Raw genomic sequence first — 15,790 nt, forward strand, 5'->3', positions numbered from 1 at the left:
CATCCTGCTGTCAAATAATAACCAATACTACTGATCACCATGTATTTAAAAATGGCAGTCACTTTCTCTCAAGCCTTTCAAACTGACTGTGCGTACCCGCGCACGCGCGTGCATATTTTGCTGTTTTGAATTAATCGTGCGGTTTTGGAAAAGCTGCGCAAAACACGTCGTTTTCTACGTGAACCTGTAGCTGCGTGCAGCAATGAGTACTGCCGCAGCAGCAGCCTGGACTCCAGTCTCAATGATCGTCTGTGACACTGGCAACAAGCCCTCCCCACGCCTCTCTCCATGGATGTAATCTCTGTCTCTGACTTGACAACAGGTACTTTTAAGATCTCAGACAAAGTAATCTCTCCAGACCTGGGCAAGTCTTTGGCCGGGGAGTCAGAGCAGAGCTTCTACAGCGCAGAGTATCTGGGTAAGTCAGCCCCTCTCTACTTCATCAATACATCTCACATCTGGTGTTTAATCTAGACACCTGCAGTTTTTCAATTTGCAATCAGGTAGAGGGGCAGTGCTGTTAGGGTTAGTCATTCATATTCCGTGCGTAATTTGGGGTGTAGTTTGGTGTCTTCTGCGTTAACATTGAACATCATGTGTCATTGGATGAGACCAAACTTGCCTATGTTTCACAATCGCTCAGACGGGAGAGCTCTTTGGTTCAAGCCTAATGTGAATATCTGATCCGTCCGATTTTCTTTTTGCCGCAGAGGGATCTTTCAGCGGATGCGGCAGCCAACTTGGTGTTGTAGCATGAGAGTAGAGAAGAGGGGCTGCAGAACACCATCCACTGCCCGCTACCATCACATCAGACACACAGTCTCTTTGCTTTCTGCGTTATTACCATGCTGCCATTGACGTGTCAGGGTAAAAAAAAACACAACCACGCTAATACTACTACCAGTAGGACTAATCTGCAGAATAAAGATAATGTGGAAATAATTTTGCACAATTTAAAACAACCAAGTAACCGCATGCGATGTGGAGCTGCTGCAGGGTTTGACTGCAAATGAGTTTTGCATCGCTGCTTCTGGTTTTGAACAAATTCTCCAGCATGTAGTGCGTAACTTACCGTGTGTGTGTGTGTGTGTGTGTGTGTGTGTGTGTGTGTGTATGTAGACATTGTTTGACTCAATGTGGGGAGACACTTTCAGAGATACATTTGAGTGTAAACACCTTAAATGCATTATGCTGCAACATATGCATTGCATTATGCTGCAACATATTAAAACATGTTAGTGAACATGCATGGACTGGACAACATGACTCCACAGAAGACAAATGAAAGTGGGATTAATTCAAAAACTAAAATATCAGATTTTTTCACCCTTATCTTCTGCTCATAAATTCAAAGGGCCACATGTAGAAAAAGTATTTGAGTTCTGAGGGTTTTTTTCCTCAGAATTCTGACTATAATTCTTTTTCTACATATGTTCATGTATGTTCAACATGTATATTTCCTGTGGTAGTGAGTTAAGACATTTATTCTGCATTTGAAGTTATTTGTTTGAGGCTATCATCCGGTATGTATAGCCTATACCTGTGAACGGGTCAGTTCTACAGATCAACATCAACTAATCCCTTACATAAGAGAAAGTAGGACAGGAAAGCAAATTGGGTAACCTGCTCATTTAAACTGTTCCTAATCCTTCTCAGTACATACAGTTTAATTGGATGAACCATTCCTTCTAATCCGGAGGTAAAAGTTTATCATTTGAACAAAGACAAATATTTTGCTTTGTGTTAAAAAAAAATCAAGACAACAGATGTCTGTTACTTTTTTCCTAGTTTGACATCTCTGAGAGATTATTTATCTACACACTGCAGTATAGTATAAATTGGCCCTGGTTACATATCAATATTATATCAACATCTACATGTGAGATTAGATATTGTCCTAAATTTTAGATATTGTAATATCTTAAAGCAACACTAAAGCACTTTTCCCATTTCAGTCCCCCTACAGGTTGGAAGCGGAATTGTCTATACATTATATTGTGCAAATTTGCCAGATTGGGAAGCAGATTTGTAATTTGAATGAGACATTACAACAGCGGTAATGGACAATTTTACTTCCAACCTGTAGGGGAACCAATGTGGGAAAATGTCCGTAGTTTTGCTTTAAAGACTACATTACAGTAAATTGATTTAATGTTCTGAACTTACCAGACTTACTAGCAATTCTATTATTTGCCTTACCCATTTAGTCATAACCATTCCAGAAAGATCAGAAACTTTCTCTGCCACAGAGTGTCTTGTCAGCTTGATGTTGGCAAACTCAAGTCAAGCTTCTGCTTCGACGGGGTTCTAAGGCCATTGTAGGGGAAAATAATGTTTCGGACTCAGGAGAGATAGGTAATATTCAGAGGAAAAACAATCTGAATTTCTAAGATTAAAGTAAATTTACAGAAAAAGAACTTGGATATTCTCTGAGATTAAAGTGGTAAATTTGGAGTTGGAATGAATCCGTTCTCTGCAGTTTTTACCCCTTGCAAAGTCACCCAGTGGGCCTGATTGGACCCTTTGGCGGGTCGTATGACTCCAAAGGACATTCTTCCTATGATTATGATTGGAGTGAGCCTGGACCTGTAACTAAGTACATTAACTCAAGTACTGGACTTAAGTACAAATGTTAAGGTACTTGTATTTTACTTGAGTCTTTTCTTTCATGCCACTTTCTACTTCTACTCCGCTACATTTCAGAGAGAAATATTGTACTTTTTACTCTACTACATTCATCTGACAGCTTTAGTTAATAGTTACTTTACACGATAAGATTTTTGCACATAAAATCTGATGTTTTATTATAAATGAAACTAGCCAACCATATTAAGGCCTACAAGTCCAGCTGAAATAATTAGACCATTAAACACACAGCTGGTTGGATCCTTTACACTTTCTACAATGTTTTTTGCAGAGTTGTAATAGTACTTTTACTTAAGTGAAGGATGTGAATACTTCTTCCACCACTGACAATGAGCCTTATAAGAGCTAAATATTACCTCAGTGTTGACGTTGATTCTTTTCTTTCTCCCTAGTGAAAGGAATCCCTGTGGAAGCGCCTGCAGACATGGGTCGTCAAGAAGGTGACCACGTGTGGAAGAAGGTCACTGAAAACATCCACGAGGTTTTCGACTTCATGGAGGAGTTAGGATCGTAAGTGTGGTGTTACTTGTGTGCTACATCTATATCTATATATCTATGTCGATGACGTTCCACTTCTGTTGTTCACCTTCTGGTTACTTTGTGTTGGCGTTCTAACCTCCGGAAGATTTCTGACGACTATAGTTACCTGGTCCCCAGATCTCTGCAGGGTAAATCCAGACAGCTAGCTAGACTATCTGTTTATTATCTTCAACAACAAGACGCTCAGAGCGGGTTAGTCAGTGTGATGGTGCCTGGCTGTAACTCGGCATAAGCAGTTCCTTCACCCAAAAACACATAACTAACAATATTTGGTCAACTTTCAGTTATGTTCACGTTGAATGGTGATACTCTGCTCACAAAAAGAAAAGACGATGTAGACCAAAAAGGAAGAGCTGCAAACACATTATTTAATCAAATAGTTGATTAAAAGAAATATAATCAACACCTATTTTGTAATCTGGTGACAGACATCCTCTGGTCGGCTTTTGCTGCATCTCTCCGTCCAATGGGATAATAAACTAAACATCTTTGGGTTTTTTGACAGCTGGTTGCCAAAAACAAATCTCCTTTGGCTTTGGAAAATACTGATCGACATGTTTCACTATCTTCTGACATTTCATAGACAAAAGAACAAATCGATCCAAATCGATTAGGAAGCAAGGAAACTGATGGATTAGTTATCAGTTGATCTTAAAGTTCATTTCAAATGATAGCCATGAAGGTAATGTTTTGCAGCATGTAACTGTACACTGTGCACACACTGTTTCTGCTTTCTGTGAGGTTATTCACGAAAGGTAAAAGACAAGGACAATCATAAAAACATAATACATATTTGAAATGGGACGTACTGGTAAGCTATCCGATGCTTGTATAAAGGGGCACAGACACTAGCAAATAACACACATTGTAAATACTATCATATTGTTTGTATAAAAAAGGAAACAATATAACAATATTATTTACAACCTATAAAAAGAAGAAACCCAAACTACCCTAACCCTACCTAGGCGGTCCTAATATATTTTATACAGTCTAATTGAATAGATAAAATGTTAAATAGATAAAATGCAATACACAGTAACCTATAACAAGTGAGAATGACAGTGGAAATGGAGTTTGGAGTATTCAAGCTTTAACATGTTTTAGCAGTAACTGTTGTCTTAGTCTCTTTTTAAAAGCAGACAAAAACTATTTTAATAGTGTCAACCCTGATAATCAGCAGCTGGTCTTCTGGCAATCTGGCTGGAGAAAAGCAGATCACAGGCCAACAGTTAATAAAGGCTGCCAGTGGGACATCTGTATATTTCTGGAAAACAGAGGGGATCTGTACTGAGGGCCTCCTGAGTACAGTACAGGATATAATATGCAGCCCAATTAGTGTACAGCAATTACTTGTATTTCCCCAATCACTTTGTTAAACAACTGCAAAAGTTTTATGCAAAAGATGGACAAAGATGTATAAACAGTACATACTTGTGATAAGTGTCAACATTCAATTTCAAGATAGAATGAAGCTTTGTTTTTCATTCATTCAGTCCAGTGTGTAACTTTCGTAGTTGTTTATTATCAAAATCTGTGTTGCCCGTTCCCAAACTTGTCCTTTTTTATGAAGATTGACCACTGCCATCAATTTTAAGAATTCCTATTGGCTTGGAATTTTACATTTGCGCTTGCATGAACTGGGGTAGACGCTCCATAGCGCCATTTTGAAATACATTAGCCAGTAAGGGACATACAGGACATACTGCTCCGACTTTTGCGTTTTAGCTGTCACATGATAAACTCACAGCTGCTGCTAATGCTGCTAATGGGTATCGTAGCTTCCCGGCCATAGAGAACATAGAGAACCACACGTTATCTTAATACATTCTGCGTTGGAGTGAGACAAAAAGATCTACTTGGAAATTTGACATTGGACCTTCAAGGGGGCTGCCCTTGTTTACAGTGACATTGCATCAAGACAGTTACAAAGACACAGAAAGGAAAAACATCCCAGAAAAGAAAGCAACGCTCACGATCTGTGAAGTGGATGTGCGCTAGCTCTTCCAGAGACAGAAGACCAGAAAGGAACCTGGCCCAGATGTTGTGTCACTATCCTGCCTGAAAATCTGTGCAGACCAGCTGGTCCCAATCTTCACTCAGATCTTCAACAGGTCACTGGAGCTTTCGCAAGTTCCCTCTTGCTTCAAACGCTCCACAATCATCCCAGTCTCCAAAAAACTCTCCATCTCTGGACTAAATAACTACAGACCCAAGGTCATGATGTCCTTTGAAAGACTGGTGTTAGCCCACCTAAAGGACATCACAGTCCCCTTGCTGGACCCCCTGCAGTTTGCCTACAGGGCTAACAGTTCTTTGGATGATGCTGTTTCAGAGCTGTTTGTACTGTTCATATTGTAATAATACTTATATAACAACATCATATTATTTATTCCAACAACCTTTGCATTATGCTCCATAATTAATAATTTAATCAAAATTTTAATTTACTCCTGCATACTTTTCACCCTTCATTGCACTATTGCCTCAACAGAATATTATTTCTGTTGATAGTGTGTAAATATTGGTTGTTTTGTATGAGTAAGCACATTGTGACCAATATGATCCAAAGCAAAATTCCTTGTATGTGTCCTCACTATTGGCAAATAAAGCTGATTCTGATTCTGATAAGAACATAAAAAGCCAATAACTTTCCGAATTGGAAAAAACAATTTGATTAATAGATCAGGACAACCAGGACGTAAAAGAAGATAAAACAATTTACAAGAACATGTTTGGAAGTCCAAAACTAGATTTCTAAAGTGTCCAAAAGCAACAAGTGAGTTGATTCTGAGAAAGTGTTATTAGCTTGTGGAACATGGAGATAAAGCCAGTCGGCAGTTTGCAATAAGATTATAAGAAGATAGGGAACCAAACAGAGACACAAGAGCCCGTTGAAGGATTACTGTTACTGTCTGAGCTGCTGGAGGATTTGGCCGGACTGGTTTTGTCTCTGTTGAAGGTGTGACAGAGTGAACTCTCCTAGCTGGTTAGCCCGTTCTCAGTTATACGTTTTTTGATACGTCTTTGTGTCCCCCGTCACAATAAAAGGAAGAGAATCCAGAGGAGACAGGAGATTGCGTCAAACACTAAATACAACTTTTCCCTTTGGGCCTCATCACACTAGTTGTGTAAACAACATCCTCATTGTTTCCTGGCAATGACGACGCAGTCTCTCCACGGCTAAATGCAACTCTCAAAAGGCACAGAGCAATTTCATTCTCTTCAACATACCGACTCAAGTAAGCACGCCAGTGATTTGTGATTGTCCTTATCTGGCGTCCATGTTCAGGGCTTGACTGATGATTTCTCTTGAGAGTCCCAGTGAGGAGATCCGAGGAAGTAAATGAGCTGTGGTAACCAAGGAGAAATCAGCGGAGCAATGGGATGTAAAGTGCTGTGATGATGCTGTGGGGGCAGCTTGTTCCGGTCTGCCTTCCTGAGCCGCCATAGGGCAGCATGTATGAGTGTGTGTGGTTACATTTGACACAACACACTTATTAGAAAACATGCAAAATGGGAAATAAAACTGACAACAATTATGCATCGCACTGTGCTGTTGAATGAATACTCAGATGTTCAAGGAGGCGTGTGTGTTGTTCCTCTTAAGGCTGCACAACATGAGGATATTACTCATACTTGCTTTTAGTATTCTGCTAAAATACAACTAATAGCTTGTTTATATAAGAAATAATTAATTTCCAACATTCTTTTATTGAACGAATAGAGCATTGAATTAAATGTAAAAGGCTTCACTAAAAAGTTTTTTACTGCTATTTTCTTTTAAAACAAAAAATCTCAGAGTATCTTTTGCGATGTGTAGCAGGCTTTCGCGTTATGTTTATTGTGCCAGTTTATATCATGATGAAGATAAATAAAACAATACATTGTTCGGCTCTAATCCTCAGTAGAGGACAACCCTTCATCCTTCAGGTAGGACTGTAGGAGCTTGTTTTTCCCAAGCAACCCTGACGCACACGCTCCGTTTCTGACCCTTTGCACCTAGAGCTCTCAGCCTGTCACAGTTCTATTATGTCAGGGATAAAGCGCCTAATCCACCCGGCAGAACACCTAGTCCCAGTCACCGCTGAAGATTGCATGGACACAGAGCACAAAAATAAGCTGCTGACATGCGAAGAGTTAAGCCACTGAGGTATTCTCAGTTGAACCCCTTGATATCGTTATTTCATTTTCATTCTGATGTGCTCCGATAAATTGAGGCAAGTAGGCAAAGAAAAATAACAACTATAAAGTGAATAAAAACAAAACAGGCATTTTGTTCACACTTTAAGGTAAATGTTGCTAGCTTGGTTCTGTCTGAAAATGACAAGTCTCGCACTTACTCTCAGATGACACTTTTGTTTTTTGTACAGATCTATTTTAGCTGTGTCCCCCCACTTTCCTTTTCCAGTTGTTATGCTAAGCTAAGCTAATGTCTCAAAATTTTCATCTACCTGTCAGTAGCAAGTGCATCTCCTATAATGTCAAATTGGTAGTTTAACTATTACCCATGTACAGACAAATGGGACTGACACTACCACTCTCTAAACCACAAAGACTTTCATGTATTTTAAATAATCACATTTAACATCTGAACAACATAGAGAAATGGAAGAAAGTAAAAGCTATCCCTGATTAGCTGAGAAAAATGCAAGGTAGACCCATTAAGACGCCAATTGTTTTGCACCCACGTAGCTCAATTGGTAGAGCGGGCGAAAAAATGCCCAAAAAATAATCTTACTTTTTTTTTTTAAAGAGGCTGAATGGTTAGTGCTAAATGGTTGTGGTTTTTCAGTTTCCTGTAGCATTTGGTTTGCTTTTTGTTTCCCTTGTTCCTTATTCACGGACAGATTTTGCCCTCTGTCCTTTTGTTTACCTAGCTTTACATCCTGATTTATTTTTACAATGTTCCCACATTTGCTTACTCACTATCCCTATATGGTGTTTACTAAAAAGTGAACTGCACAGTACAGCAGGTGTGGGTAACTCAATTTCACTGAGAACGATCACAATAAGGGCCAGACATGTTAAGTTTATTGACGTGTTTTTACATAACAACAAGAGTCAATTAACTTTGTATTGTTGCATGTCTTAAATAGCTTTCTCCCATTCAGTTTGGTTGACATAAAACCCTGAAAAAGTCAGCAAAAACGTGTCCTAGCCATCGTAGAATTTTTGCAAGTCATGAAAAACAATCATTATATTTAGCTAAGTCACAACTAATTGTTTCCCAGCCTGAATATTTAACCGTATTGTTGTCCTCGGGGCTAATTTGACCCATTTTCAACACGTTTCTATATCAGAAAATTGGGTTTCTTTAAACCAAATGTAAAATAAGTGATCAGTGATCAGTTCACTACTCTTACTGAATATGGTGTTTTATTTCATGTTATGGCATTTAAAAAAAAAGAAGGTAAAAGACCTTTTAAAAAAGTGACAAAATTTACAGAAAAAGCTTCATAAACGTTGGCAAAAAAATAACAACCATCCAAAATAGCTCAGAAAAATATCGGGAAAAGCTCCAAACGTCAGGTGACAAAAATGTTCCAACAAAGGTTTGACCCAGAAAAATAAATTGTCAATGGGAAGAAAACACAGGGTTAAAAAAAACCTCTCTGCCTCTCCAGGGAATTCTGAGTCTCAAAGTCGGCAAAACTGTCAAATTCTGCACGGCGGCGTCGCATAATTACAGTATGAAAAACAGTTTTCAGATGTTTTTGGTGTGGTGCACCACAAATCGTGCCAAAATTTGTCGTGAACCTAAATTGAAATGCAGACCGGATCAAAATTTGTAACAACATACTGCATGTGCTGGATATGTTGCATGTAACGTTTCCATTGTTTAGAAACAAAAGCCCTCTCCATTTGTCAGGCTTTTTGCTCCTTTTTCTCCTCAAGGAAAACATGACCACAAATGTTTTGTATAGTAAAATGTAGAATACATCATATGCACACTCAAATTAGCTGACTATTGTGGGTATTTAAGAGTAGACTATATGATAAATGGAATTAGCCACGGAGAATTTGAACACCACTACAAAAGGGCGAACACTCTATATAGAATACTATTTCTGTGCTAGGGATGGGCATCGAACGCAGCTCCTGTCTAGCTTTGTTTCCTAGTGAGTCAGATTAGTCCCTGATGTGTTGCACCTGTTCCTCTGCCCTCATGTCTCCTGTCTCTTGTTACACCATGGTTGCTTTGTGTATGTAGTCTGTGTGCTAACTTTGTCTGCTGCCAGTTTCATTTGATTTTGTTTGATTTTGTTCTGCCGTTAGTGTTTTCTGGTTTCCTCTAATTTTTCGCCTGGCATGCAACTTGAATTGTTAGTTTTGTTAATTAAAATCATTTCCATTCTCTGCTGCCTCCTCGTTTCCTCTCTCACTTTGGGAGTAGTGATGCACCACCCTGGAACCATTACTCTAAGCTGTTCAGATCCATGCCAGTTTACCTCCTGGGCACTGCCAAGGTGCTCTTGAGCAAGGCACTGAACCCCCTACTGGGGTGCCTTTCCATCGGCAGCCCCCCCCACTCTGAAATCTCATGTATAGGTACTGAACATGTGTGTGTAATTCAGGCCTGTGTGCAATGTGCGTAATAACAACAGAGTGTAAATTGTAATTACCCTTTTTGGGATTAGCAAAGTATATTGTTCATTATTGTTACTATTATTATCATTATTTTTAACAATTCCTTGATTCTAATCAAAGGGAAGACTCTTTCTCTGATGTTTGAATGCAGTCAGCGACTGCATCGTCAATAACTCGCTGTGTTGCTGTGTTAATGAACAGGGGGGCGTTCTCCGAGGTGTACATGGTGAAGGAGAAGAAGACGGGAAAGATGTTTGCCATGAAGTGCGTGAAGAAGAAACAGAAGAAAGACCTCAATCTGGAGAATGAGATTGCCGTGTTGAGACGGTAATTAGCATTCTGAGCCTTCGGCTTTAATTTCATATTCTCTCAGTAGTCAAGTGTGGGAAAGGAACCACATTGATCAGCTTTCTCTTTTCAATGTTGTTCATGTTGCAAATGTGTGAACTCTGCTGTGGGATTATGACATGTCATAATGAAAGCACCTTGTGTTTCTCAACAGAATCAAACACGACAATGTGGTGGGGCTGGAGGATTTATATGAAAGTTCGACCCATTACTATCTCCTCATGGAGCTGTGAGTTTTTTTTCACATTTTTACATTATAATTTAATGCTATATTGTACAACTATTTAATATTAATGAACATTTGTTTCATTGAAGCCATTGCAAAATGAGTTGATATGGGATGCCCGACAGTGTTTCGGTCTTTAATTCTTCATCATGGGGCCGACCAAAACTGAACACTTTAGCTTTGAATGAGCAGATGAGATCAGTGAACCGGGATGTAGGATCACAGTGGGATGGTGGTGGTGTCTTCTTCCCAGAGTTGCCGGCGGGGAGCTCTTTGACCGCATACTGGACCGGGGGGTGTATTCGGAGAAGGATGCCAGCAGCGTGATCCAGCAGGTGCTTCAGGCCGTTAGCTATCTGCACGAAAACGGCATAGTGCACCGTGACCTCAAGGTATGAATCATAGCATAAAGATTGAATGTTACAAAGTATTTTTACGCCTAATACACTTTTGTGAGAAAGCCACATTGTATTTATTGACTCTGTTACATGTCAGTTTATTACTTTGTATCTATCTGAGATAGTTTGCTTAGGTTGCTGCTTTAGAAGAATATTGTACTACATATGGAAAAGGTCAATACATACTTATGCAAGGTTTAAGACCTTCTAATTTACAAAGGAGCTTGACCACCAAAAACCACCTAGCCTCTCATTGCATGACCTCTCTCCACAGCCCTGTGGAGTAAGGTCTGGCTACAACACAGATGCATTCTGGGATCAGAGGGGAAAAAAAACACTCTTTATTGTGTACGTGTATTTAAACCAATCACAATTGTCTTGGCTCTGCAAAATAGTTTTGGGATAGAACATGTTCTGGTGGAACATTCACATCCTGCAAAAGAAAACACCACATCCAATATTAAATGAAGTAAACGGTTCACACAATACAGTAACATGAGCTATTTAAATCAGCTGATCCATGCTTAAACCTCATTAGCTCTTACCAGTGTATCTCCGTGTGTACTTTGTCCACAACAATCCCACAAATGGATCCCAAAATGTCCCAGTTAGACGCCCTGCACTTATTCTTTATAAATCATTAACAATCCTTCCTTGAAAGAACCAAGTACACCTTGAAGAAATTGTTTGACATTTTAAATTCTTATTTGCTTTCATGCTAAGAGAGCTAGCCTGGCTCTCTCCAAAGTTTGCTTACCAGCACCTCTAAAATCTCTCATTAACACATCAAGTCTTTTTTGTTTAATCCGTACAAAGACAGTATAAATGTAAAGGTATGAACGTTTATGTGTAATACATATATAGTATATATGTGTAATATGTATAAACTTTTGATTTAACAGGGGGTTATGCATCTAATAATGCATTTCTCTCTAGCATCATACTTACTTTACAGACCCAAGAGTTTTATTATTCATCTCATCTAACTCTCTGCAAGAAAGCATATACGCGTATTTCTCAAAAATGAAAGAGATTGCAAGACGTTTACTGGTAAAGCTTTATTTATAGCAGGGTAATTTTGACACTAAGTGGAATACCACACTTTGAGAAGTTGTTTGTGGAGAACATCAGTGTGTGTACAGCTCTCCTGTCTGTGTGTCCCTGTGTAGCCGGAGAACATCCTGTATTTCAGCCAGGAGGAGAACTCCAAGATCATGATCAGTGATTTTGGGCTCTCCAAGATCGTGGAGAGCGACATCATGTCGACCGCCTGTGGCACCCCGGGATACGTAGGTAAGGAGACCATCTTTGTCTCTTTAATGAATGATATATGGACGCTTATACGAAATGTAAGACTGACAATATGCAATATTTATAGCCACATACAGGCCTGATTAGAGAAATCATTACCATAGCTTTGACCTTTGTTTTTTCTTCTTCTCACTTTCAGCGCCTGAGGTTTTGGCACAGAAGCCCTACAGCAAGGCAGTGGACTGTTGGTCTATTGGAGTTATCACCTACATCTTGTAAGAATAGAAGAAAAGAATCCATTGTGAATGTTTGTCCACATTAGTAGACTGAGTTACTGAAGAAAGCAATAATTAGACTTCTATGATTGTAAACCGCCACAAGGTTATTTTCTTAAGTGGCAAGATGTTCAGATTAAAGGCCGCTGCTGGTCATGCATGTTAAGCATGACACAGTTACCTACTGTACATGCGGAATGACTCTGCAGTGATTGAGCCATAGCACCACCTAGTGAGCATCTGCTATACATGCTGTCTGCCTGCACACATTAGCACTGTACATAAACATGCGTGGGACATTCCTTTTCATATAATCACAAATGCTTGTATTTCAGACTCTGTGGATATCCCCCTTTTTACGAAGAAAGTGAAACAAGACTGTTCTCAAAGATCATGAAGGCGCAGTACGAGTTTGACTCGCCCTTCTGGGATGACATTTCTGAATCTGGTAATTACACTGAGCATTAAGTGCAGAAATTGTGTGTAGCCTGCTTTATTCCTCCATACAGCCTCAGCTAGACCTATAACATTTATAACATATTTGTCTTATGGCAAATTAGTTTTACAAAATTCATTTGTTTAACTGGAATTAATTAGTAACATTGGTCTAGAAAAACTGTATAATACCAGAATATTGTCAATTTCATGTAAATCTTAGAAAAAACACAATGTTGTATGATTATAAAGTGGCGTGGTTTACTGCATAGGCTGTGTACCTATTGTATTACATTATCTAAGTGCTCTAACCAAAAAACGTGTCCTGGAATTCATTCAAAACTTAAATTTGTTTGGTAATAAATAAATATATTCTTTTAAATTTGAGTGAAAGAGACAATAATATTGTAAATAGCAATTATTTCTGAGACAGTTAAATGTATATTGTTACAGGCCTAACTCCAGCCCTAACGTGTGTCTGTGTGTGTGTGTGTGTGTGTGTGTGTGTGTGTGTGTGTGTGTGTGTGTGTGTGGTTGTGTGTGTGTTTGTGTGTGTGTCCGTGTCCTTTTAATCTGCAGCTAAAGATTTCATCCGTAACATGATGCAGAAGAATCCCAGCATGCGCTACTCCACCGACCTGGCGCTCCGACATCCCTGGTGAGTGTCAATCATCAGCGTGGGCGGGTTCTGATACAATTATTGATAAATATTGGTTATGATCAGAGGTGGAAAGTAACGAATTTCAATTGCTCACGCTACTGCAATTCAGTAGGTTTTTTGAGTACTTGAGTACTTTTTAAAGTATTCTACTAAGTTACATTTAAAATTGCATCCGTTATGGAGTAATAGAGTAATATAAATAACAAAAATGTAAATAAATGCAAGGCAAAAAGCCTCGCATTTTAAAAAGATGTTTCACACCGGATATTTTTATTTAACTTGAGTTAAATTTCATCAAAGTAGCATTGCTTTTGCTGAAGTGGAATACTGTTGTATTTGTTCCACCTAAATAAGTTTTGAAGTGTTCAATTGTCCCACCTTTTTACCCTTAAACTCATTTTATAATAAATAAATAATTACAAGTGCAACATAGTTGCATTTCTTGAGCAGGCTGTTCTTTTAACAGTAAGTGTCTACAGTACCATAGTTAAAATAACATTAAACACTTATTTTTTAACAATACTTTTTATTTCATGAATGTTATAGTAACCTAAAAGATTAAATAGTTAGTTTGTATTGCATTTTATTGTGCAGCTCTAATCCCAGACTGCAGTTATAACTTTCCTACTTGGGACAGTTAAAGAAAATGTTTTAATGACACAAAAAACTAAAGAAATAGGTACGATGTGCAGGAGTGTGTGTTGGGCCACACAGGACGCCTCAGGACTAACATCCACCTTGAAATACTGTCTATTTAAATGCTCTGTTACATCATCTGTTTTACAGGATTATCGGAAAGACGGCCCGGAGTCAGGACATCTACTATTCTGTCAGCGTTCAGATCCAAAAGAACTTTGCCAAGTCCAAGTGGAAGGTCAGTCCCGATTTCTTGGCTTGAATGGCGTGCCCTGACAGTACCTAGGTAAGGACTACTAGCCAGTCAGAAGCAGAGTATGAGGGCCCTGACAGTACCTAGGTAAGGACTACTAGCCAGTCAGAAGCAGAGTATAAGAGCCCTGACAGTACCTAGGTTAGGACTACTAGCCAGTCAGAAGCAGAGAATAAGGGCCCTGACAGTACCTAGGGAAGGACTACTAGCCAGTCAGAAGCAGAGTATGAGGGCCCTGACAGTACCTAGGTAAGGACTACTAGCCAGTCAGAAGCAGAGGATGAGTACGTGTCACACTAGCAGCTTGGCAAGCACGTTATAATGCTTGCCAAGCATTATAGCGTGTGTTACAAAGTGATGGACGTTCGTCACAGAAGTAAAGGCTGGACTACAATAGAGCTGTTTGAGCGGTTTTCTGTTGGGGGTGGGGAGTTCTGGCATTTTCACTTTGTAAACCTATAACCTATAGAGACAATAAAGGACAGGGGGAAAGTCAAAAGCATAATATGATAATATGAGCACTTTAATTTGTTAAGTAACTAGTAACTAAAGCTGCCAGTTGAATGTAGTGGAGTAAAATATAGTAATATAATAATAGTAGAATATTTCTCTCTGAAATGTAGCGGAGTAGAAGTAGAAAGTGGCATCAAAAGAAAAGACTCTAGTACCCTCACTTTGTTTTTAAGTACAGTACTTGAGTAAATGTACTTAATGACATTCCACCGCTGGATTTGGTGTTGCAGAGTGTCACTCTCAGCCTCCAGACGTCATCATGCAGTTACTGTGAAGCAAAGCTTTGTGTAGTGTGTATTGCTCTCAGATCTCTGTTTAAAACCTCTGGTCTGTGTTCTCTTCCCAGCAAGCTTATAACGCTGCAGTAGCCATCAGCCACATGAAGAAGCTGCAGCTGGCCCACTCGGAGCAGGCCGGGAGGCAGACCAGGATCCCAGACATCCAGGTGGTGGACTTGTCCTCCCCGAAGAAAAGCCATATACGTCTCGATCCAGACAAACTGGACCCCAAGTTGCCGGGGTTCAACGACCCGGTAATCGGGACGAATCACATGTCCCTGGACCCAAAGAGCCATTATCACACACTGAAGACCACTCAGAGTCAGGCCGTCCCACATCACGCCCCCTCTATGGCTGAGCAGAGCAAGAACATCTACCACTCAGAGCCCGCCAACCTCAACGGGTTGGTCACACGTTCACCTGATGCTGTGAGCGTTGACTTTGTGATATGCATGCTGACGCTTTTCTCCTCTGCTTTCAGGTATGGGAAAACCTGTGACAGCAAGACTGTACGGACCGGAGTGTGCTCCGTCATGTGAAGGCTGCAGGAAGTTTACATGGAAACATTTTACTTGGTAGGTCCACTAGTATGTTATACGAATACCTTGTAGTACAAGGTATAGTTGTATTTGCTGTGTATGTTCTGCGTAGTTTTAGCTGGTGTCTCACCCTGAGTGTGTTTCTGCCCTCTGCAGGTCAGTGTTGCTGTGCTGACTCAGCGTGGAGCTGTTTTGTGTTG

General features: G+C 39.7%; 1 protein-coding gene across 2 annotated transcripts in view; it reads left to right on the forward strand.

Moving 5' to 3' along the window:
- The first annotated feature begins 183 nt into the window (after positions 1-183).
- The window catches only part of camk1gb (calcium/calmodulin-dependent protein kinase IGb), a 16,503-nt gene continuing 896 nt past the window's right edge, over positions 184-15,790 (forward strand). The window contains exons 1-13 of one of the 2 annotated variants that reach the window (XM_034876244.1): positions 184-418; positions 3,039-3,156; positions 9,979-10,104; positions 10,280-10,354; positions 10,605-10,743; positions 11,919-12,042; positions 12,200-12,275; positions 12,611-12,723; positions 13,290-13,368; positions 14,158-14,245; positions 15,120-15,454; positions 15,533-15,626; positions 15,747-15,790. The exon at positions 15,747-15,790 is cut by the window's right edge and continues 896 nt beyond it. In XM_034876244.1, coding sequence (XP_034732135.1) covers positions 289-418; positions 3,039-3,156; positions 9,979-10,104; positions 10,280-10,354; positions 10,605-10,743; positions 11,919-12,042; positions 12,200-12,275; positions 12,611-12,723; positions 13,290-13,368; positions 14,158-14,245; positions 15,120-15,454; positions 15,533-15,590 — 1,461 coding nt within the window. In that variant the 5' untranslated portion in view covers positions 184-288 and the 3' untranslated portion in view covers positions 15,591-15,626; positions 15,747-15,790. The remainder of the gene's footprint in view (positions 419-3,038; positions 3,157-9,978; positions 10,105-10,279; positions 10,355-10,604; positions 10,744-11,918; positions 12,043-12,199; positions 12,276-12,610; positions 12,724-13,289; positions 13,369-14,157; positions 14,246-15,119; positions 15,455-15,532; positions 15,627-15,746) is intronic. The other variant, XM_034876245.1, reaches the window with a different exon arrangement.

The sequence above is a fragment of the Etheostoma cragini genome, chromosome 7 (assembly GCF_013103735.1).
Source record: "Etheostoma cragini isolate CJK2018 chromosome 7, CSU_Ecrag_1.0, whole genome shotgun sequence".
In the NCBI taxonomy this organism is placed as follows: domain Eukaryota; kingdom Metazoa; phylum Chordata; class Actinopteri; order Perciformes; family Percidae; genus Etheostoma; species Etheostoma cragini.